Below are 26,161 nucleotides of genomic sequence, written 5' to 3'. Positions count from 1 at the left end.
TTCCTGTCGTCCGTCTCGTCAACTCCTGCACGCACCCGTAACAAAGTCAGTGACTTAGAAAAGTGAACTTTAATTAATATCCTTGCAAATATGATAGAATAAAAAAAAAAAGATAAAATATATTAACTTGTATTCTGTTTCGATGAGAATTATTATTAACTATTGTGATGCATGTTATTTAAAATTGATGTGGGCAAAATCAAAGCATTACTTATTGATTGCAGAAAGAAGGGTTAGAAGATGGAACTCTTTATGTCAGTCTGAACTGGATGGGTTTGGGTGTGAAAAGCATCACTACAGGTGATGGAAACATGATGCATAAGATGATTAGAAATACTGGTTCTGGGACAGGTTTTACTGAAGACTTCAAATCACTGTTGAAAAAAGAAAAAATAGTTACATGAGAAAAGTCCTTTCCTTTGAAGGTCATCCAGTATAAAGTGATTTCATGGATTACAGCGTGCTCTACTGAACTCATAAAGGTCTTTTTCAGCAGTCTCCGAACACAATTCTGGAGGGCAACTGTCCTGCAAATTTCAGCTCCAACCCTAGTTAAACACACCTGAATCAACTAATCAAGTTCTTACAGGGCAAACTAGAAACATCCAGGTGTGTGTGTTGAGATAAGTTAGAGCTAAACTCCACAGGACAGGACAGTTGTCCTTGAGGACTGAGTTTGGACACCCCTGTTTTTTGAGTCCGTCAATAATATTATTTATATGTATTGTTTGTGCATGAATGTAATCCAGAGGAAGCAGCTGTCAAACCTGGTCCTAGCTCCAGTTGTTTCTCTTGCGAAAGACATAGATTTTGTCAGACACTTTTTTAAAGTCCTGCAGGATGTCCCGGAACATAATCTTCAAAGCACGTCTGACCTCATTGTACTGTCGCACAGCTTTTTCTCTTCTTCCGTTTTCCTGCAGCCAGCGATCGCGTGCCATTGGGTTCACATACACCTCATGGTTCGCCATCTCAGTGGCAATTAACAGCACCCGCTGACGAAACCCCCTGATTCTGTATCTCTCATTTTGGTTGTCAGATGTTTTAGCCTTGAGGTAGTCCACAAGTGCTCTTCGGAGCTCCCTCGCAAACTCTCCGAACAAATCAGCATTAAAATCCACATAGAACTCATCTAAACTAGAGACAGACACACCAAAAACAAGATATAATAAGTAACTAAAACTAATGTGTCAAATAATATAAATAAAATAAAGAAAGTAAACTCAAGATGTTCATGCACTCGTATAAAACTAACAGTAAATGTACTAATATGAGTCAGACGTATAATATTCAGAACCTTTTAATAACTTTTGTCTTTTGAATTGTTGAGAACATAAAGAATGAGTACATAAAGAATCATTTAATTATTTACTTGCCCAAAAGCTCCAGCATAAAGCTATTGAAGCTATCTACATTATTTGATCAATACATCTCTTACCACACACTGCACACGTCTACAGCGCTGCTCCGACGCAGCAACCAATGATCGTCACTCTAGTCAATGCTTGTGTTTTCATCAGCCGCAGCTTGTGTTTACATCGACCCTCTATACCGTACAAGTCACTAACGCTTCTCTGACACGCCGACCGGAGCAGTTCGCGGACACTTTAGCCAATGTTCAAGTTTATACCAGCCGCCTTTCGGCTCGCTGAAGCATCCCAGAAGTGGCTGACCATGCTACACGTGTCAGAGCTCACTAAATTAATTAAAATGCTTGAATCAAGTGGGCCATTTGTCTGGGCATATGGATTAATGGGCTGCGTACATTTAATTAATTATTTATATACATTTACGCTATGGGCCGGACACAAATCATGCAAAACCCATCATATGTGCTCATGTGAAAATCTGACTCACTTTCCAACTGACCTTTTTAACAGGGTTTGTTAATTCTTTTAATGCTAAAATATTGGTCCCCTGGAAAAAGTTGGCAACCACTGTATTTCATAGCCCTGAATAGTAATAAATGGCATATAGTTATTTATCATGCTTAATTTAAAGATAGTTATTCCCTTATTAATAATATACTTAATTGATATGCATTTCAATTAGGCTATTTTCTAAATGCTTGAGATTCTTTGCTTATTTGTTTAATGTATTTTTAAAATGTACCTACAATCCCTGCTGGACCTAAGTCTCGAACGCACAACCTTTGGGTTAGTCAGCTGCAAATATGGCTTGACCCCAAAAAAATTGTAACAAAAGGTTTCTCAGTGGTTTACAGTAGTATCAGATGTACTTAAAAACATACTAAAAGTTTACCAAAGTTGGACTCCAAGAAAGGCCCCATTTTCAAAATGGCGGCCATCAGGTCCTTAAAATGACCATTACTCCTTTGTATTCATCCTAGACCAGGAATACTGGTGCCTGATACATGTTTTGGCCATGTAATATTTTAATTAGCATATTTGCATGATAGATACAGGTAAATTATAAAATTAAAATATAAATATATAAATTAAAATGTTGTGGAAAAGTTGGGAAAGTCGTGTATTAAAGGGGATGCCCATTTTCCATGAGTTCATATGATTCTTTACGGTCTTAATGAAAAGTCTCTAATATACTTTGGTTAAAAATGCTCAATAGTAGTGTAAAAAAACAACCTTTTACCTTGTCAAAATCAGCTCTGCAAAATATCAGCTCATTTTATTGCATGGGCCTTTTAAATGCAAATGAGCTCTGCTCGCCCTGCCCCTCTCTGCTGAGGAATTATGAGCTGTAATGTTTACTTAAGCCGCATTTAACCACATTTAGCTGCATTTAGCCGTGTTTATCGGCAAAACTTGCCAACGAGCACATTATTAAGATTTACACAAACAGAGACACATCGGGATATGTAAATCGGGATCGATGCTTTTCTTTTAAAAATGAAAGTAACGTTGTCCTCTACCTCTTAAGCAGCTCAGATGTTGGGAGCAAATGACTACTGCTATGTTCATTATTACATCCAACAATAGAACACCTTAATCGCTCAATTAGAGTCTTCCTCTGCACCTGAGTCGACACAATGGCGATCGGAGTCAGACTGTTTGAGCTCGGTGAGGGCGGGTCTAAGGTAAGACGCTCATGTCAATCAACTATCATGGGAGGGGCCTCTGTTGGTGTTCCGTCATAACGACAAGAAGCTGAGAATGAGCTGATTTTAAAAATGGGATATTACTTTTGGTTCTTTTAATTGTGATGATTTGGCTCACATTTAACAAAAACCCACCAATTCACTATCACAACAAATTAGAATATGGTGACTTGCCAATCAGCTAATCAACTCAAAACACCTGCAAAGGTTTCCTGAGCTGTCAAAATGGTCTCTCAGTTTGATTCACTAGGCTACACAATCATGGGGAAGACTGCTGATCTGACAGTTGTCCAGAAGACAATCATTGACACCCTTCACAAGGAGGGTAAGCCACAAACATTCATTGCCAAAGAAGCTGGCTGTTCACAGAGTGCTGTATCCAATCATGTTAACAGAAAGTTAAGTGGAAGGAAAAAGTGTGAAAAAGATGCACAACCAACCGAAAGAAACCGCAGCCTTGAGAGGCTTGAGAAGCAAAATCGATTCAAGAATTTGGGTGAACTTCGCAAGGAATGGACTGAGGCTGGGGTCAAGGCATCAAGAGCCACCACACACAGACGTTTCAGGAATTTGGCTACAGTTGTCATATTCCTCTTGTTAAGCCATTCCTGAACCACAGACAACATCAGAGGCGTCTTACCTGGGCTAAGGAGAAGAAGAAATGGACTGTTGCCCAGTGCTCCAAAGTCCTCTTTTCAGATGAGAGCAAGGTCCTGGAGTCCGGAGGAAGGGTGGAGAAGCTCATAGCCCAAGTTGCTTGAAGTCCAGTGTTAAGTTTCCACAGTCTATGATTTGGTGTGCAATGTCTGCTGGTGTTGGTCCACTATGTTTTTTTGAAAACCAAGTCACTGCACCTGTTTACCAATAAATTTTAGAGCACTTCATGCTTCCTTCTGCTGACCAGCTTTTTAAAGATGCTGATTTCATTTTCCAGCAGGATTTGGCACCTGCCCACACTGACAAAAGCACCAAAAGTTGATTAAATGACCATGGTGTTGGTGTGCTTGACTGGCCAGCAAACTCACCAGAGGAAAATGAGAAACAAGAGACCAAAAAATGCAGATCAGCTGAAGGCCACTGTCAAAGAAACCTGGGCTTCCATACCACAGACTGATCATCTCCATGCCACACTGAATTGAGGCAGTAATTAAAGCAAAAGAAGCCCCTACCAAGTATTGAGTACATATACAGTAAATGAACATACTTTCCAGAAGGCCATCAATTCACTAAAAAGATTTTTTTTTATTGGCTTATGAAGTATTCTAATTTGTTAAGATAGTGAATTGGTGGGTTTTTGTTAAATGTGAGCCAAATCATCACAATTAAAAGAACCAAAGAGATAAACTACTTCAGTCGGTGTGCAATGAATTTATTTAAAACACAAGTTTCACAATTTAAGTTTAATTACTGAAATAAATGAACTTTTCCACAACATTCTATTTTATTGAGATGCACCTGTAAGTGATTACAAGTATAATTAAAGCTGCAAGCAGCGATGAACGGGCCCTCGCACACGGGCTCACCGCCGACAGGTGGCTTTTTGAACACAGCTAATGGTGGGCAGTATGCTTTTAATCCAGTAAAAATAGGAAAAATTATGTCAAAGTCACTTAAATGTGCCAAATTTCCTGCTGCCAGCTGGTGGCGCTATGCCTATAACTGATTATTGGCATGTAGATGTGTTCAGGTTGGCACTTTCATCAAACATATGAAGTTTGGTGCAGATTGACCTTGGTATGTTTGAGTTAGTGAAAGATATGATATATCCTGCTGCCAACAGGTGGCGCTATGATAATATCTGAATATTGGCCTTTAGGTATCTTCAGGCCAGGACTCTTACCAAACCTGTGAAGTTTGAGGCAGATCGGACATTTTATGGCTGAGTTATAACAACTTTTATGTACATGGCGAAACATCAAACTTTGTCACGCCGCCACAGACACGCCCTTTAACGAAAACTCAAGATCTTCACAATTTAACATCTCTAAGGCCTCTAGATCAGACTGAGCAAATATAAAGTTGATATCATTAAATCTCTAGGAGGAGTTTGCTACAAGTCATTTCCTGTTGCCAACAGGTGGCGCTGTGATTATAATAGAATATTGGCCTTCAGATTTGTTCAGGCCAGGACTCTTATCGAACATGTGAAGTTTGAGGCAAATCGGACATTTTATGGCTGAGTTATAACAAGTTTTATATCCATGGCGAGACCTCGAAATTTGTCAGGCCGCCACGGACACGCCCTTTACCAAAAACTCAAGATCTTCACAATTTAACATCACTAAGGCCTTTATATTAGACTGACCGATTTTGGTGTTGATCTGTATAAATCTCTAGGAGGAGTTGGTTGCAGAGTACAGCATGACACTTCCTGTTGCCAGCAGGTGGCGCTATGACTATAACTGAATATGGATATGTAGATGTCATCAGGTCAGGAGTGTTATCACACATGTGAAGTTTGGGACAGATCGGACATTTTATGCCTAAGTTATAGCAACTTCCTTTTTCATGGCGAAACATCGAAATTTGCGAGGCCGCCACGGACACGCCCTTCGATGAAAACTCTAGATCTTCACAATTTAACGTCACAAAGGGCTTTAGATTAGACTCACCAAATTTGCTGTTGATCGGAGTAAATCTCTAGGAGGAGTTTGTTCAAGTACCACGCCTGAAAATGGCAAAAATGAGAAAAAATAAGAAAATTAATAATAACCGACTTCCTGTTGGGTTTCGGATTTTGTCCCAGGAGGCTTTTTTGTAGGTATTGGTGAGCTACATGTGTGTACCGATTTTCATGCATGTACGTGAATCATAGCTGAAAGCGCACACCGCGGAACGTGTAAAGGTGGCGCTATCGAGCCGTTTTGCCACACCCATCTCTGAAACCCATATCAGACATCCATTTTCGCCAGGTTTGATGTGTGTGCAAAGTTTCATGAGTTTTCGGGTATGTTTAGGCCCTCAAAAATGCGATTCATTCCGGAGAAGAAGAATAATAATAATAATTAAAGCTGCAAGCAGCGATGGTAGGGCCCTCGCACTCGGGCTCACCGCCGATCGGTGGCGAATGGTGGGCACTATGCTATTAACACAGAAAATGTAGGAGGAATATGTCAAAGTCATTGATATGTGCCAATCTTCCTTCTGCCAGCTGGTGGCGCTATGCCTATAACTGAATATTGGCATGCAGATGTGTTCAGGCCAGTGCTTTTATCAAACATATGAAGTTTGGTGAAGCTTGAACATGGCATGCTTGAGTGTAAGTCATGACATATCCTGCTGCCAACAGGTGGCGCTATTACAAAATATTGGCTTTTAGATGTCTTCAGGCCAGGACTATTGGCAAACATGTCAAGTTTGGTGCAAATTGTACATTGCATGCTTAAGTTAGTGTAAAACAAGTAATTTTCTGTTGCCAGCTGGTGGCGCTATGACTATAACTAAATATTGGCATGTAAATGTATTCAGGCCAAGACTCTTATCAAACATATTAAGTTTGGGGCTGATTGGACATTGCATGCCTGAGTTACAGTAACTTCCTGTTTCATTGCATTAAGAGTATGCTTTAGCACTTAGCTAAATGTTGCTAACATGTTTCTAGCATGTTGCTACCCTATTTAACACTTGTTGATATTTTTAAAATGTTGCTGGGCATCCACAACAGTATTAAACATGTGACTTCCTGTTGCCAGCAGGTGGCACTATGACTATAACTGAATATGGGCATGGGCTTGTGTTCAGACCAGGACTCTTATCAAACATATTAAGCTTGGGTCAGATTGGACATTGTATGCATGAGTTACACTTATTTTTCTTTGTATTAATATTATGCTTTAGCTCTCAGCTAAGTGTTGCTAGCATGTTTTAACATGATTCTAGCATGATGCTAGCCTATTTAAAACTTGCTGACGCTTTTTATTATGTTGCTAGGAGTCCGTAACACCATTAAACGTCACTTCCTGTTGTCAGCAGGTGGCGCTGTGACTATAACTGAATATGGGCATGTATATATCTTCAGGCCAGGACTCTTATCAAACGTGAAGTTTGGGGCTGATTGGACATTGCATGTCTGAGTTACAGTAACTTCCTGTTTTATGTCTTTAACAACATGCTTTAGTAAGTAAGTTGTAAGTGTTGCTAGCATGTTTGAGTACGTTTTAAACTAGTTTAGCACTCAATGGCTTTTTTAGTGTGTTGCAAATAGTGTGTCACAGTGTTAAACATGTCACTTCCTGTTGACAGTAGGTGGCGCTATAACTATAACTGAATATTGGCATGTAGATATCTTTAGGCCAGGACTGTTATCAAACATGTGAAGTTTGGGGCTGATTGTACATTGCATGCCTGAGTTACAGTAACTTCCTGTTTCATTGCATTAAGAGTATGCTTTAGCACTTAGCTAAATGTTGCTAACATGTTATAGCATGTTTCTAGCATGTTGCTACCCTGTTTAACAGTTGTTGATTTTTTTAAAATGTTGCTAGTCATCCACAACAGTATTAAACATATGGCTTCCTGTTACCAGCTGGTGGCGCTATGACTATAACTGAATACGGGCATGGGCGTGTGTTTAAGCCAGGATTCTTATCAAACATGTTAAGTTTGGGGCTGATTGGACATTGTATGCCTGAGTTATAGTAACTTCCTGTTTCATTGTATTATTAGCATGCTTTAGCATATTAGCTAAGTGTTGCTAGCATGCTTTATTATTTTTGTAGCATGTTTAATATTAAGTTTGGGTCAGATTCAACATTATATACATGAGTTACAGCAATTTCCTTTTGTATTTGTATTAATAGCATGCTTTAGCTCTTAGCTAAGTGTTGCTAGCATGTTTTAGCATGTTTGTAGCATGTTGCTAGCCTATTTAAGACTTGTTAACGCTTTTCAATATGTTTCTAGGAGTCCGTAACAGTGTTAAACATGTCATTTCCTGTTGTCAGCAGGTGGCGCTATGACTATAACTGAATATGGGCATTGACGTGTGTTCAGGACCGGACTGTCATCAAACATGTGAAGTTTGAGGCAGATCGGACATCGTATGCCTGAGTTATAGCAACTTCCTTTTTCATGGCAAAACATCAAAGTTTGTCCGGCTGCCACGGACACGCCCTTCGACGAAAACTCTAAAGCTTCGCAATTTAACATCGCAAAGGCCTTATGATGACACTCAGCAAATTTGAAGATGATCGGATAAAAACTGTAGGAGGAGTTCGTTAAAGTATGAGGCCTGAAAATGGCAAAAACTGCACAAAAATCGTACAGGAAATTCAATATAACGGACTTCCTGTTGGGTTTCGGATGTTGCACCAGGAGACTTTTTTGTAGGTATTGGTGTGTTACATATGTGTACCGAGTTTCGTACATGTACGTGAAACGTAGCTCGAGGGGCACTCCGTTGAAATTTTATAGGTGGCGCTATCGAGCCATTTTGCCACACCCACTTTTGAAAACCATATCAGATGTAAATTTTCGCCAGGTCTGATGCGTGTGCAAAGTTTCGTGAGTTTTCGGGCATGTTTAGGCCCTCAAAAAGACTTTTCATTTTGGAGAAGAAGAAGAAGAAGAAGAATTAAAGCTGCAAGCAGCGATGAACGGGCCCTCGCACACGGGCTCACCGCCGACCGGTGGCTTTAGGAACACAGCAAATGGTGGGTAGTATGCTTTTAATACAGTAAAAATAGGAGAAATATGTCAAAGTCACTTAAATGTGCCAAATGTCCTGCTGCCAGCTGGTGGCGCTATGCCTATAACTGATTATTGGCATGTAGATGTGTTCAGGCCACCACTTTCATCAAACATATGAAGTTTGGTGCAGATTGACCTTGGTATGTTTAAGTTAGTGAAAGATATGATATATCTTGCTGCCAACAGGTGGCGCTATGATAATATCTGAATATTGGCCTTTAGGTGTCTTCAGGCCAGGACTCTTACCAAACCTGTGAAGTTTGAGGCAGATCGGACATTTTATGGCTGAGTTATAACAACTTCTATGTCCATGGCGAAACATCAAACTTTGTCACGCCACCACAGACACGCCCTTTAACGAAAACTCAAGATCTTCGCAATTTAACATCTCTAAGGCCTCTAGATCAGACTGACCAAATATAATGTTGATATCATTAAATCTCTAGGAGGAGTTTGATACAAGTCATTTCCTGTTGCCAACAGGTGGCGCTGTGATTATAATAGAATATTGGCCTTCAGATTTGTTCAGGCCACGACTCTTATCTAATATGTGAAGTTTGAGGCAAATCGGACATTTTATGGCTGAGTTATAACAAGTTTTATATCCATGGCGAGACCTCGAAATTTGTCAGGCCGCCACGGACACGCCCTTTACCGAAAACTCAAGATCTTCACAATTTAACATCGCTACGGCCTTTATATTAGACTGACCGATTTTGGTGTTGATCTGAATAAATCTCTAGGAGGAGTTGGTTGTAGAGTACAGCATGACACTTCCTGTTGCCTGCAGGTGGCGCTATGACTATAACTGAATATGGGCATGTAGATGTCTTCAGGTCAGGAGTGTTATCACACATGTGAAGTTTGGGACAGATAGGACATTGTATGCCTGAGTTATAGCAACTTCCTTTTTCATGGCGAAACATCGAAATTTGCGAGGCCGCCACGGACACGCCCTCCAATAAAAACTCTAGATCTTCACAATTTAACGTCACAAAGGGCTTTAGACTAGACTCAGCAAATTTGGCGTTGATCTGAATAAATCTGTAGGAGGAGTTCGTTCAAGTACGACACCTGAAAAAGGCAAAAATGACACAAATTTTGTTGAGAATATTAATATTAACCGACTTCCTGTTGGGTTCCGGATTTTGCTCCAAGAGGCTTTTTTGTAGGTTTTGGTGTGTTACATGTGTGTACCGATTTCCGTGCATGTACGTGAATCACAGCTGAAAGCGCACACCGCTGAACGTCTAAAGGTGGCGCTGTCGAGCCATTTTGCCACACCCACTTCTGAAACCCAAATCAGACGTAAATTTTCGCCAGGTTTGATGTGTGTGCAAAGTTTTGTGAGTTTTCGGGAATGTTTAGGTCCTCTAAAATGCGATTCACTTTGGAGAATAATAATAATAATTAAAGCTGCAAGCAGCGATGAACGGGCCCTCGCACACGGGCTCACCGCCGACCGGTGGCTTTAGGAACACAGCAAACGGTGGGCAGTATGCTTTTAATACAGTAAATGTAGGAAAAATAGATCAAAGTCACTTAAATGTGCCAAATTTCCTGCTGCCAGCTGGTGGCGCTATGCCTATAACTGATTATTGGCATGTAGATGTGTTCAGGCCAGCACTTTCATCAAACATATGAAGTTTGGTGCAGATTGACCTTGGTATGTGTGAGTTAGTGCAAGATATGATATATCCTGCTGCCAATAGGTGGCGCTATAATAATATCTGTATATTGGCCTTTAGATGTCTTCAGGCCAGGACTCTTACCAAACATGTGAAGTTTGAGGCAGATCGGACATTTTATGGCTGAGTTATAACAACTGTTATGTCCATGGCGAAACATCAAACTTTGTCAGGCCGCCATGGACACGCCCTTTAACGAAAACTCAAGATCTTCACAATTTAACATCTCTAAGGCCTCGAGATCAGACTGACCAAATATAATGTTGATATCATTAAATCTCTAGGAGGAGTTTGGTACTAGTCATTTCCTGTTGCCAACAGGTGGCGCTGTGATTATAATAGAATATAGGCCTTCAGATTGGTTCAGGCCAGGACTCTTATCGAACATGTGAAGTTTGAGGCAAATCGGACATTTTATGGCTGAGTTATAACAAGTTTTATATCCATGGCGAGACCACGAAATTTGCCAGGCCGCCACGGACACGCCCTTCAAACGAAAACTCAAGATCTTCGCAATTTAACATCGCTAAAGCCTTTTTATTAGACTGACCGATTTTGGTGTTGATCTGATTAAATCTCCAGGAGGAATTTGTTGCAGAGTACAGCATGACACTTCCTGGTGCCTGCAGGTGGCGCTATGAGTAAAACTGAATATGGGCATGTAGATGTCTTCAGGTCAGGAGTGTTATCACACATGTGAAGTTTGGGGCAGATCGGGCATTTTATGCCTGAGTTATAGCAACTTCCTTTTTCATGGCGAAACATCGAAATTTGCGAGGCCGCCACAGACACGCCCTCTGATGAAAACTCTAGATCTTCACAATTTAACGTCACAAAGGGCTTTAGATTAGACTCACCAAATTTGGTGTTGATCCGAATAAATCTCTAGGAGGAGTTCGTTCAAGTACGACACCTGAAAATGGCAAAAATGACACAAATTTTGCTGAGAAAATTAATAATAACTGACTTCCTGTTGGGTGTCAAATTTAGCTCCAAGAGGCTTTTTTGTAGGTATTGGTGTGTTACATGTGTGTACCGATTTTTGTGCATGTACGATAATCACAGCTGAATGCGCACACCGCGGAACGTGTAAAGGTGGCGCTGTCGAGCCATTTTGCCACACCCACTTCTGAAACCCATATCAGATGTCCATTTTCGCCAGGTTTGATGTGTGTGCAAAGTTTCGTTAGTTTTCGGGTATGTCTAGGCCCTCAAAAATGCGATTCATTCCGGATAAGAAGAATAATAATAATAATAATTAAAGCTGCAAGCAGCGATGAACGGGCCCTCGCACACGGGCTCACCGCCGACCGGTGGCTTTAGGAAAACAGCAAATGGTGGGTAGTATGCTTTTAATAAAGTAAAAATAGGAGAAATATGTCAAAGTCACTTAAATGTGCCAAATTTCCTGCTGCCAGCTGGTGGCGCTATGCATATAACTGATTATTGGCATGTAGATGTGTTCAGGCCACCACTTTCATCAAACATATGAAGTTTGGTGCAGATTGACCTTGGTATGTTTGAGTTAGTGAAAGATATGATATATCCTGCTGCCAACAGGTGGCGCTATGATAATATCTGAATTTTGGCCTTAAGGTGTCTTCAGGCCAGGACTCTTACCAAACCTGTGAAGTTTGAGGCAGATCGGACATTTTATGGCTGAGTTATAACAACTTCTATGTCCATGGCGAAACATCAAACTTTGTCAGGCCGCCACAGACACGCCCTTTAACGAAAACTCAAGATCTTCGCAATTTAACATCTTTAAGGCCTCTAGATCAGAATGACCAAATATAATGTTAATATCATTAAATCTCTAAGAGGAGTTTGATACAAGTCATTTCCTGTTGCCAACAGGTGGCGCTGTGATTATAATAGAATGTTGGCCTTGAGATGTGTTCAGGCCAGGACTCTTATCGAATATGTGAAGTTTGTGGCAAATCGGACATTTTATGGCTGAGTTATAACAAGTTTTATATCCATGGCGAGACCTCGAAATTTGTCAGGCCGCCACAGACACGCCCTTTACCGAAAACTCAAGATCTTTACAATTTAACATCGCTAAGGCCTTTATATTAGACTGACCGATTTTGGAGTTGATCTGTATAAATCTCTAGGAGGAGTTTGTTGTAGAGTACAGCATGACACTTCCTGTTGCCTGCAGGTGGCGCTATGACTATAACTGAATATGGGCATGTAGATGTCTTCAGGTCAGGAGTGTTATCACACATGTGAAGTTTGGGACAGATCGGACATTTTATGCCTAAGTTATAGCAACTTCCTTTTTCATGGCGAAACATCGAAATTTGCGAGGCCGCCACGGACACGCCCTCCGATGAAAACTCTAGATCTTCACAATTTAATGTCACAAAGGGCTTTAGATTAGACTCACCAAATTTGGTGTTGATCGGAATAAATCTCTAGGAGGAGTTCGTTCAAGTATGACACCTGAAAATGGCAAAAATGACACAAATTTTGCTGAGAAAATTAATAATAACCGACTTCCTGTTGGGTTTCGGATTTTATCTCAAGAGGCTTTTTTGTAGGTATTGGTGTGTTACATGTGTGTACCGATTTTTGTGCATGTACGATAATCACAGCTGAATGCGCACACCGCGGAACGTGTAAAGGTGGCGCTATTGAGCCATTTTGCCACACCCACTTCTGCAACCCATATCAGACGTCCATTTTCGCCAGGTCTGATGTGTGTGCAAAGTTTCGTTAGTTTTCGGGTATGTTTAGGCCCTCAAAAATGCGATTCATTCCGGATAAGAAGAATAATAATAATAATAATAATAAACGGAGCAGATTCAATAGGGTCCTCACACCATCGGTGCTCGGGCCCTAATAATAAACGGAGCAGATTCAATAGGGTCCTCACACCATCGGTGCTCGGGCCCTAATTAAAGCTGCAAGCAGCGATGAACGGGCCCTCGCACACGGGCTCACCGCCGACCGGTGGCTTTAGGAACACAGCAAATGGTGGGTAGTATGCTTTTAATACAGTAAAAATAGGATAAATATGTCAAAGTCACTTAAATGTGCCAAATTTCCTGCTGCCAGCTGGTGGCGCTATGCCTATAACTGATTATTGACATGTAGATGTGTTCAGGCCACCACTTTCATCAAACATATGAAGTTTGGTGCAGATTGACCTTGGTATTTTTGAGTTAGTGAAAGATATGATATATCCTGCTGCCAACAGGTGGCGCTATGATAATATCTGAATATTGGTCTTTAGGTGTCTTCAGGCCAGGACTCTTACCAAACCTGTGAAGTTTGAGGCAGATCGGACATTTTATGGCTGAGTTATAACAACTTCTATGTCCATGGCGAAACATCAAACTTTGTCATGCAGCCACAGACATGCCCTTTAACGAAAACTCAAGATCTTCGCAATTTAACTTCTTTAAGGCCTCTAGATCAGACTGAGCAAATATAATGTTGATATCATTAAATCTCTAGGAGGAGTTTGATACAAGTCATTTCCTGTTGCCAACAGGTGGCGCTGTGATTATAATAGAATATTGGCCTTCAGATGTGTTCAGGCCAGGACTTTAATCGAACATGTGAAGTTTGAGGCAAATCGGACATTTTATGGCTGAGTTATAACAAGTTTTATATCCATGGCGAGACCTCGAAATGTGTCAGGCCGCCACGGACACGCCCTTCAACGAAAACTCAAGATCTTCGCAATTTAACATCACTAAAGCCTTTTTATTAGACTGACCGATTTTAGTGTTGATCTGTATAAATCTCTAGGAGGAGTTTGATGTAGAGTACAGCATGACACTTCCTGTTGCCAGCAGGTGGCGCTATGACATAACTGAATATGGGCATGTAGATGTCTTCAGGTCAGGAGTGTTATCACACATGTGAAGTTTGGGACAGATCGGATATTGTATGCCTGAGTTATAGCAACTTCCTTTTTCATGGCGAAACATCGAAATTTGCGAGGCCGCCACGGACACGCCCTCCGATGAAAACTCTAGATCTTCACAATTTACCATCACAAAGGGCTTTAGATTAGACTCAGCAAATTTGGCGTTAATCCGAATAAATCTCTAGGAGGAGTTCGTTCAAGTACGAGGCCTGAAAATGGCAAAAATGACACAAAATTTGCTGAGAAAATTAAAAATAACCGACTTCCTGTTGGGTGTCAAATTTTGCTCCAAGAGGCTTTTTTGTAGGTATTGGTGTGTTACATGTGTGTACCGATTTCGGTGCATGTACGTGAATCACAGCTGAATGCGCACACCGCGGAACGTGTAAAGGTGGCGCTGTCGAGCCATTTTGCCACACCCACTTCTGCAAACCATATCAGACGTAAATTTTCGCCAGGTCTGATGTGTGTGCAAAGTTTCATGAGTTTTCGGGTATGTCTAAGCCCTCAAAAATGCGATTCATTTTGGAGAATAATAATAATAATAATAATTAAAGCTGCAAGCAGCGATGAACGGGCCCTCGCACACGGGCTCACCGCCGACCGGTGGCTTTAGGAACACAGCTAATGGTGGGCAGTATGCTTTTAATACAGTAAAAATAGGAAAAATATGTCAAAGTCACTTAAATGTGCCAAATTTCCTGCTGCCAGCTGGTGGCGCTATGCCTATAACTGATTATTGGCATGTAGATGTGTTCAGGCTGGCACTTTCATCAAACATATGAAGTTTGGTGCAGATTGACCTTGGTATGTTTGAGTTAGTGAAAGATATGAGATATCCTGCTGCCAACAGGTGGCGCTATGATAATATCTGAATATTGTCCTTTAGGTGTCTTCAGGCCAGGACTCTTACCAAACCTGTGAAGTTTGAGGCAGATCGGACATTTTATGGCTGAGTTATAACAACTTCTATGTCCATGGCGAAACATCAAACTTTGTCACGCCGCCACAGACACGCCCTTTAACGAAAACTCAAGATCTTCGCAATTTAACATCTCTAAGGCCTCTAGATCAGACTGAGCAAATATAAAGTTGATATCATTAAATCTCTAGGAGGAGTTTGCTACAAGTCATTTCCTGTTGCCAACAGGTGGCGCTGTGATTATAATAGAATATTGGCCTTCAGATTTGTTCAGGCCAGGACTCTTATCGAATATGTGAAGTTTGAGGCAAATCGGACATTTTATGGCTGAGTTATAACAAGTTTTATATCCATGGCGAGACCTCGAAATTTGTCAGGCCGCCACGGACACGCCCTTCAACGAAAACTCAAGATCTTCGCAATTTAACATCACTAAAGCCTTTTGATTAGACTGACCGATTTTGGTGTTGATCTGTATAAATCTCTAGGAGGAGTTTGTTGCAGAGTACAGCATGACACTTCCTGTTGCCAGCAGGTGGCGCTATGACTATAACTGAATATGGACATATAGATGTCATCAGGTCAGGAGTGTTATCACACATGTGAAGTTTGGGGCAGATCGGACATTTTATGCCTGAGTTATAACAACTTCCTTTTTCATGGCGAAGCATCGAAATTTGCCAGGCCGCCACGGACACGCCCTCCGATGAAAACTCTAGATCTTCACAATTTAACGTCACAAAGGGCTTTAGATTAGACTCAGCAAATTTGGCGTTGATCCGAATAAATCTCTAGGAGGAGTTCGTTCAAGTACGAGGCCTGAAAATGGCAAAAATGACACAAAATTTGCTGAGAAAATTAAAAATAACCGACTTCCTGTTGGGTATCAAATTTTGCTCCATGAGGCTTTTTTGTAGGTATTGGTGTGTTACATGTGTGTACCTATTTTCGTGCATGTACGTGAATCACAGTTGAATGCGCACACCACGGAACGTGTAAAGGTGGCGCTGTCGAGCCATTTTGCCACACCCACTTCTGCAACCCATATCAGACGTAAATTTTCGCCAGGTCTGATGTGTGTGCGAAGTTTCATGAGTTTTCGGGTATGTCTAAGCCCTCAAAAATGCGATTCATTTTGGAGAAGAATAATAATAATAATAATAATAATAATAAACGGAGCAGATTCAATAGGGTCCTCACACCATCGGTGCTCGGGCCCTAATAATAATAATAATAATAATAATAATAAACGAAGCAGATCCAATAGGGTCCTCACACCATCGGTGCTCGGGCCCTAATAATTAAAGCTGCAAGCAGCGATGAACGGGCCCTCGCACACAGGCTCACCGCCGACCGGTGGCTTTAGGAACACAGCTAATGGTGGGCAGTATGCTTTTAATACAGTAAAAATAGGAGAAATATGTCAAAGTCACTTAAAAGTGCCAAATTTCCTGCTGCCAGCTGGTGGCGCTATGCCTATAACTGATTATTGGCATTTAGATGTGTTCAGGCCAGCACTTTTATCAAACATATGAAGTTTGGTGCAGATTGGCCTTGGTATGTTTGAGTTAGTGAAAGATATGATATATCCTGCTGCCAACAGGTGGCGCTATGATAATATCTGAATATTGGCCTTTAGGTGTCTTCAGGCCAAGACTCTTACCAAACCTGTGAAGTTTGAGGCAGATCGGACATTTTATGGCTGAGTTATAACAACTTCTATGTCCATAGCGAAACATCAAACTTTGTCACGCCGCCACAGACACGCCCTATAACGAAAACTCAAGATCTTCGCAATTTAACATCTCTAAGGCCTCTAGATCAGACTGACCAAATATAATGTTGATATCATTAAATCTCTAGGAGGAGTTTGCTACAAGTCATTTCCTGTTGCCAACAGGTGGCGCTGTGATTATAATAGAATATTGGCCTTCAGATGTTTTCAGGCCAGGACTCTTATCGAATATGTGAAGTTTGAGGCAAATCGGACATTTTATGACTGAGTTATAACAAGTTTTATATCCATGGCGAGACCTCGAAATTTGTCAGGCTGCCACGGACACGCCCTTCAACGAAAACTCAAGATCTTCACAATTTAACATCATTAAGGCCTTTATATTAGACTGACCGATTTTGATGTTGATGTGTATAAATCTCTAGGAGGAGTTTGTTGTAGAGTACAGCATGACACTTCCTGTTGCCAGCAGGTGGCGCTATGACTATAACTGAATATGGGCATGTAGATGTCTTCAGGTCAGGAGTGTTATCACACATGTGAAGTTTGGGACAGATCGGACATTTTATGCCTAAGTCATAGCAACTTCCTTTTTCATGGCGAAACATCGAAATTTGCGAGGCCGCCACGGACACGCCCTCCGATGAAAACTCTAGATCTTCACAATTTAACGTCACAAAGGGCTTTAGATTAGACTCACCAAATTTGGTGTTGATCGGAATAAATCTCTAGGAGGAGTTCGTTCAAGTATGACACCTGAAAATGGCAAAAATGACACAAATTTTGCTGAGAAAATGAATAATAACCGACTTCCTGTTGGGTTTCGGATTTTATCTCAAGAGGCTTTTTTGTAGGTATTGGTGTGCTACATGTGTGTACCGATTTTTGTGCATGTACGATAATCACAGCTGAATGCGCACACCGCGGAACGTGTAAAGGTGGCGCTATTGAGCCATTTTGCCACACCCACTTCTGCAACCCATATCAGACGTCCATTTTCGCCAGGTTTGATGTGTGTGCAAAGTTTCGTTAGTTTTCGGGTATGTCTAGGCCCTCAAAAATGCGATTCATTCCGGATAAGAAGAATAATAATAATAATAATAATAATAATAAACGGAGCAGATTCAATAGGGTCCTCACACCATCGGTGCTCGGGCCCTAATAATAATAATAATAATAATAATAATAAACGGAGCAGATTCAATAGGGTCCTCACACCATCGGTGCTCGGGCCCTAATTAAAGCTGCGAGCAGCGATGAACGGGCCCTCGCACCCGGGCTCACCGCCGACCGGTGGCTTCAGGAAAACAGCAAACGGTGGGCAGTATGCTTTTAATACAGTAAATGTAGGAGAAATATGTCAAAGTCACTTAAATGTGCCAAACTTGCCGCTGCCAGCTGGTGGCGCTATGCCTATAACTGATTATTGGCATGTAGATGTGTTCAGGCCAGCACTATTATCAAACATACGAAGTTTGGTGCAGATTGACCTTGGTATGTTTGAGTTAGTGAAATATATGAGATATCCTGCTGCCAACAGGTGGCGCTATGATAATATCTGAATATTGGTCTTTAGGTGTCTTCAGGCCAGGACTCTTACCAAACCTGTGAATTTTGTGGCAGATCAGACATTTTCAGGCTAAGTTATAACCACTTCTATGTCTATGCAGAAACATCAAACTTTGTCAGGCCACCACGGACATGCCCTTTAATGAAAACTCAAGATCTTCACAATTTAACATCTCTAAGGCTTCAAGATCAGACTGACCAAATATAATGTTGATTTAACTAAATGCAATCAATGCAAGGACTTCAGATAAATGCCAACTGTGAACCAGTATGCTACAAATGATGATAAGAACATGATTCATGATGATAGCAAAATGTTATTATTGCTTCCTTTACATCCACCACTTCTGCTTAAATGTCATTGTTACCTATCTGTACAATTTTTGTGTGGATATTGCTTTGCTGGTGACTCCTGTTATAAGACATCACTCTTAAGTGCTACATAACTAAGAATCAATAAGGAAGACGGTGCCCAGTTGGCACATGCATTCACAGTAATCCTCTGCTAGTTTGGATTTTAAGTTTACAGAATTGAAAGGGTTACACTTTAAAATCAACACACAGACACATACACACAAAATATAAAATGTTGCCATCCAGTTTCATTTGTTAAAATTAACTATATTAGTTAACATGACCAATACATAAATAGCATTTATTAATGTTAATTAATATTAAGCTAAAAAAAGTATTCATATAAAGTTTATGTACTGTGAATTAACATGAACATGAACACAGTTCATGTGGGTGTACAGCAATACACAATAAAGTGCTCTATAAACTCTTCATTCTTTCAAAATATCTTTAAAAATCAAGTTGAGTATTTTAACGGGGTGATATATATATATTTATAACTGATCTTAAAATTATGGTTTTCAGATGTTTTGAAGAGATAACAGTAACGTTTGTTTTGTTGTCAAAGTTTGTCATAATTTTTTATTATTATTATTTTATATTCAATAAATAACACTATGTAAATATTGTCTATCAATGAAGATAAATTGATCATGCTAAAAAGTTGTATTTTTTTAAATCTTTTGCTATGTGACTGAATAGGACAAGTTCATGGTACAGTTAAGTAAAAAATAAATAAAAAACAACAACTGCAAAATACGAACAATGAAAGACTAAGTGACCCTTTATATTTTCTCAAAATATCAGACTCTCAAAGATCAGACATATTTATGTAATTAAAATACATATGTGCATTTTTTGTTCAAAGATGGTCTGTAGGATGGCTCTCTACTCTGTCACCCTCTCTGCCTCTCACCCCTCCCCCCTGCAATAATGAGCTTCTCTGTGCCTGACTGAACGCACACACATACTGTAGAGACATTCACCAGAGTGACAGCAGGTTTCTGAGTTATTTTTTTAATTTTCTTTAATTCATTGAAGCTTGTATAAAATTAATATTTCCAGCACTTGCTCAGAATGATTAGATCTCTGTGTGAAAAAAAGTTTTAAAGAGTTTGGATGCTGCACTTTAAAGATATAAAATATTAGGGTTATGTTTTTTACTATATCTTTAAAAAATCACCACGTCAACACCGTTCGAGATATCCAAAATCCGCTCGCAATTTAACATCTTCAGAATCTTCTCTTCATGTTAAAAAAGTTTGGTGTGAACAGCTGGCTGTTCTTAGGAGTAGTGTGAATTTGTTTACTACCTGATTTTTCAAAAAATCCACATTCAAATCAAAATAGCCGGCTTTCTGTTGGTCTTAGCTAATGAGTTTGATTTAGAAAGTTGTCCAGATTGATGAGAACAATATATGTACAGAGTTTGGTGACTGTAGGAAAAACTAACCCCCCAACTTTTGTCAAAAGATGGCGCTTTAGAGTGCCTGCTCCACGCCCATTTATGACCTTTTGCCAGTGTCTAACTATCATTAATATTGATGTGTGTGTTGAGTTTCATGAAATTCTAAGCATGTTATCTGCCTTGAAAAGACAGGAATGTAATTTTAAAGTTTGACATGTTGCCATGGCAACAGCATTCGATTTATCATCGACCCCTTTACATATTCTTATCGGTCGTGTTTTGACATGATTTTGATGAAGTTTAAAGAAAATCGATTAAAATTAAGAGGCTGATTTCAAAGCATTTTGAAAATGACACGTTTCCTGCTCCCAGTTGGTGGCGCTATAACTTTGACTCATAATAGTCACATTTATGGAATCGGCATCATACAAGGAACAAACTGGTGAAGTTTCATCAGAATCAGGCAATGTGTGCAACAGTTATTAGACACTTCCTGTTTCTCATTTCTCGCCATAACTTTGTCGCCTTGCCACGGCCAAACCGTTCGAGATATCAAAAATCTCCTCGCAATTTAGCGTCCCCAATGTCTTGAGATCATGCTGACCGAGTTTGGTGACAATCCCATGGAATTCCTGGGAGGAGTACGTTAAATTCCAGAGCATGCGCTTTTTAAACAGCCCTAAATATCTCACTTCCTGTTGCGTGGAGCCCATGACATAGAGTACAAAAGTTGTTCAGCTCGATGAGTTCTATATGTGTACCGAGTTTCATATCAATACGCGCAAGTATGTGTGCGCAGTACATCAAGTTTTCAAACTGTGTTCCAGGGGGCGCTGTAGAGGCCCTGAACCACGCCCGGGTCCCAGCCTCTGTGGCGTCCGGACGACGGCAGATTCCGACGTGTGTGCAAATTTTCAAGAGTTTTTGAGTATGTTAAGGCCCCCAAAAGTGCCCCAACGGTTGAAAAAAAATAAAAATAAAAAAAAAAACAAATAAGAATCCTTAGAAGAACAATAGGGCCTTCGCCCTTTTGGGCTCGGGCCCTAATAATAATAAACGGAGCAATTCCAATAGGGTCCTCGCACTGTAGTGCTCGGGCCCTAATAATAAACGAAGCAGATCCAATAGGGTCCTCACACCATCGGTGCTCGGGCCCTAATTATATATTAAAGCAATTTGAAATGAGTGACCATTTTAGAGGGTTCACACAAAGGCCTCTGTTCGGGCTAATTCAGAGTTGTTTATGATCAAAGTTACTCCAATTTAAGGAACTTTTGGGTGCAATAACTTTTACATTGACTGTCAAGTCTGTGTTTTAGCAACAAAAAAAAAAAGCTGTATGTGTCCAAAAACACGTACTGAGTAGGAGTTATATGACATAGGCTAAATCGTTTACATCTCTGGTTCACCCCAAACAAAGATAAAACCTTACAGTAATCTCACAGCATCATATATTCCATAAGTATGCAATCATGTCAGTGCAATTTAGAAGAGTCCAATGGATTCATAGACCCAGAAAACATGGGGTTAGACGCCAAGATTACTTGGTTAGGTCAAATAATGAAGGAGTTAGGATATTTTAAGGGTTTTCTGCCCATCTTGGACGCCATCTTGAAAATGACACCTTTCTAGTGGTCAAACTTTGGTAAACTTTTAGTATGTTATTAAGGACACCTAATACTACAAAAAACAGCTGAGAAACCTTTTGTTAGAATTTTTTTAGGGTTAGGTGTTTTTTTTTCATATATGCAGCCGCCTAGGTTACAAGTCTGTCTCTCTAACCATTAGGCCACAGCTGCCCCCAAACAAATAAAGCTATTGCCTATCAAAAAAAAAAAAAAAAAAGAGTCGGTTTACTTTTGCTGAAACAAGTCGTTAGGAATTCAAATCTTTTTCTGTTACGGCTACACGTCACGAAGTAACACATTTGCATAATGTCCGCCAACATTCTACATCGCAAACAACTTGCCCGCTCACAAACACAGTAACTTTTCCATGTGGTTAACATCATGTCGAGAAGATGCTGTATTCTACGCTTTGAGAGTAAATTTGTTTGTTATTTGCAAATCCCTGACAGTAGCCTAATCTGCTGCCGCGTTCTATTTATGATATAACACAAAGTTTAAATGATTTGCAACGGTTGCTTTGTCGCGTTTAGCTGTTGCGGCGCGGCAACCGTCGCGTCCGGTGTAGACACGGGCAGACCCTGCTTAAAAGACCCGCCCTCCTCACTGGACAGTTCAAAAGACCAATCAAACTAACGATGACATTAAGTATTACCCAATCAAAAGTAGGAAAGGAGGCATCTTTATAAAGTGCGTGTGGGATGATTTGCATGAGACGCTGTTTTAAAAAAAATGAAACAAAATACGGGACAAAACCCCTCCCGTATTGATTCAAAACGGGACGTGCAATTTCATTCTCAAATAAGGGACGATTCCATATTTTAAGGGACGGGTGGCAACCCTAACAACACCTCAGCAGTACAAATCCAATCTTGTGTTTCGGTTATTTTACTGATGACTGCTTTTACAAACTCAGAGTAACACACGGGATTCACCAAACGCTTGCTCTGAAAAGATGGATCAGTGGCCAGATCATCAGAGGCTTGCTCCTCTGAACCTCTATCTGTAAGTATGATTAATCATTGATGATTGAATTTCCTAGCGATCGTTCTAACTACTAGTTGTGTATGTTGTGTCTTGCTCCAGGTGTCTTGCTAACCGGCTAACTCACGCTTCTATATATATATATTTCTGTTGTTCAGCTGTGGGCCCACTGTAGTCTTAAATGTATCAATTGATGCAGCTTGACTGTCTTATTAGTTGGAGTAATGATAAAGGATGGTGCACAACCTTACACAGTATAATGCCTTGTATAATGCTTACGTTTACAACATAGAGGTGTGACCGGTTCGCTTACATAAGCAAATTGCAAGCACTTTCCACGGTAGTCTGTGCTAACTAGTTGAAGTATTCTCCAGTCTTTCTTGCAAATCACACCGTGACAATTGTCGCACCGCGCCGTCTACCATGGATGCGACAAAGACACCGTTGCAAATCTTTTGAACTTTGTGTGAGCATATCATAAATAGAACGCGGCAGCAGTCAGATATTTGCCGTGTCGCGCCACTCGCGTCAGGTGTAGACACGGTGTCATTTTCTTGTCGATTAGCCACTTAAACCGTTTCATCATCAGACTGCAACTCAAATTGGCAAGGTACAATCAATCCCATCTTTCCTATGTATTGACAAGTCTCCAGGGCTGTCATTCAGTTATGGCAATGGGCAATGAGCTTTTCGTTTCCGACACATGCTGTATGCGCTGCGGTAGACCAATCCAGAGCCATCTCTATGTACCAATCATAAAGGACTGCGCTGTCTGACCAATCACAGCAGTGAGGGGCTCACGGAAAGGAGGGGTTTAGAGAGAATGATTCTTCAAACTGCTTGGCACGAGTCGTTTACGAATCATTTAGAAATAGGGTGAAATTAAATCCATTTTTGGAGAAAACTAAAGTGTTTTTTTTTGACCTTGCATACATGTAAACCCGTTTTAGTAGACTCATAAAACAATATTAACAACCTTTAAACTAGCATAATAGGAGCATTTTAAGAACAGCAATAAAGTGTCATTGTACTATAAAACTTTTGGTTACACTTTATAATAACTACACACTATGAGTCATTAGTTAAGCATTGGTAAATAGTTAATTAATCATTTATAAAGCATTATTCCTACATTTATAGAAATTTGTTAACAGTTTATAAATACAGGTATAAATGCTTTATTCTTGTTTTATAAGCATCTGTATAATATGCTTTATAAGTGTATTTTCATACTTTATTAAGGATAAGTTAATAAGTTCTAAATTAAGCTTTACATTATTTACAACCCGGTTACTTAGTAGTTGTAAGTGGTTCATGAGATCATTCAGAAAATGTTAGTAAATGATTCATAAACCATTTGAATGCATATTTATACATCTTATTATTCAGACATATATATTACCAGTTAGTCAGTGTGTTAATAAATGCTTTAATAACACATATTCCTACTGCAACGCATAATTAATTCAGTTATAAAACATTTACTAGCTGTCAGTTAATGGTTTTTGTGAGCTCATCTAAAGTGAGGACTATTTATGCCTTGTAAAGTGTTTACAAAAGTCGTTCTCCTGTTCTGGCAATATCACTTTTAGCATAGCTTAGCATAGATCATTGAATCCTATGAGACCAATATAGCATAGGAGAACGGCTGAATGTATTTCAAAACGGTAAAACTCAACTTAATAACACTTATAAAGTGTTACCAAATATAAAACTAGGTTAGTTAAGCAGATTGCGTAATGTTTTAAAATTATGAAATCATAAATCAATGGGGCACCAAGGATACCAACTTTAAATTGAATATAACATTTTGATATAATGCAACTTTTACCTTTGGCCCATGGGCCGCAATCAAGTTTGACTTTTGACCCTTTATTGTGAAAAGATTGTCTGGTCTACACACTGCATCTGCACTCATCCCACATGTGCACACAGCCACACACACTGACCTGAAGTAGGCCACCATTTCTCTAATTGCCTTTTGTACATTTATGTTTAGGGGGATGATGAGGTCCTGCATCAGATTCTCCAGCTGCTCATCATAGCCTCCCACTTGTCTCAAGAGATCCTTCAAAACGCTGTGGTAGAACTTCAGAAGCCCATTGTTGAAGACATGCTGGCCCCGGCCCGCTCTCTCGTCAGAAGCAGACAGTGTGTGTGTTGAATTGATGGCGTCTAATGCCTTCTGGGCGGCTTCTCTCAATGAACGTTGCACAAAATTGTCAACACATGTCCCACTATTCTGTCCTGCCAGGAAACAAAGCAGAGACATGCACACACTTACACAGCAGTTTATTAACTACTAATTCTGCATTTAATCTGCACATAGAAGAAACATGTATATCCTATTTCATGGATGAATAAGACATACTTTGTAGATTGTAAGAGAATTGGCAAGTAGTGCTCACACAGACACACACATTCATTATATTAGTGTTCCTCACTGACTCGAGTCCCAAATTTGATGGCTTGTGACTTGACTTGACATAATCAAAGAAGACTTAAAACTCGACTTAGACAGCAATGACTCGAGACTTGACTTGGACTTGAACCCTGTGACTCACCATTCAAATCCATCTTTTAAACCCATTCACTCATGGTTTCTTATTTTTATGAATTTTGTATACATTATAACTATTGTTATATGCTTTAGGGCTCTAGAGTGCAACCTAATTTCTCAATGGTGCAGCTAAAAAATCTGAGGTTGCGACCAGCCATTCGAGGGCAGAAAAAAATTACTATGTGCAACTATGGAAAAAATATTTAGGAGCACATGTGCGACTGACCCGATCAGCATATTTATATTTGCGCTGAGGGGAGCTTCAAAGGTTTCTATGTGTTTTTGAAATGTTAATTAATGTTTCACATACATGTCTCACCAATCCGTTAATAAACAAAGTGTAGAGAGAGTGTAAATAAGAGATTGTGCAACATAGAGAGCTTTGTTGATTATAGTAGAGCTTTGTGATATAGCGAACTAAGATGAGTGACAGCTTTTAATATTTTTAAGGAAGTTTGTAAATGCGATATTGATTAAATACAGTTAAATAAATAAAAAGTTATTATTAAGTCACTTATATTGTCTGAATATAACACTGTGGCCTGATTTTGCTCTATTTCGTCGTCAAAAGTATTCTGAAACAAGTCACAACTGAGCCGCTGCGCATCTCCATTCAAACCCAGCCGTGTTTCGTTTTATGAATGAACGTGCGTTTTTAAACGAATCTAG

General features: G+C 40.0%; 2 protein-coding genes across 2 annotated transcripts in view; both read right to left on the bottom strand.

Moving 5' to 3' along the window:
- LOC141343073 (uncharacterized) overlaps window positions 1-26,161 on the bottom strand; it is a 509,078-nt gene that overhangs the window by 302,988 nt on the left and 179,929 nt on the right. The gene's annotated exons all lie outside the window — the stretch shown is intronic.
- LOC141341481 (uncharacterized) lies at window positions 774-25,509 on the bottom strand. The gene is made up of 3 exons (XM_073846411.1): window positions 25,497-25,509; window positions 24,882-25,179; window positions 774-1,137 (listed from the first exon to the last, which is right to left on the bottom strand). Exons 1-3 carry the CDS (start codon window positions 25,507-25,509, stop codon window positions 774-776), a joined length of 675 nt encoding a protein of 224 aa, XP_073702512.1.

Source organism: Garra rufa, chromosome 1 (assembly GCF_049309525.1).
Source record: "Garra rufa chromosome 1, GarRuf1.0, whole genome shotgun sequence".
Taxonomy (NCBI): Eukaryota; Metazoa; Chordata; class Actinopteri; order Cypriniformes; family Cyprinidae; genus Garra; species Garra rufa.
This window is presented reverse-complemented; position numbering and strand designations above follow the sequence as displayed.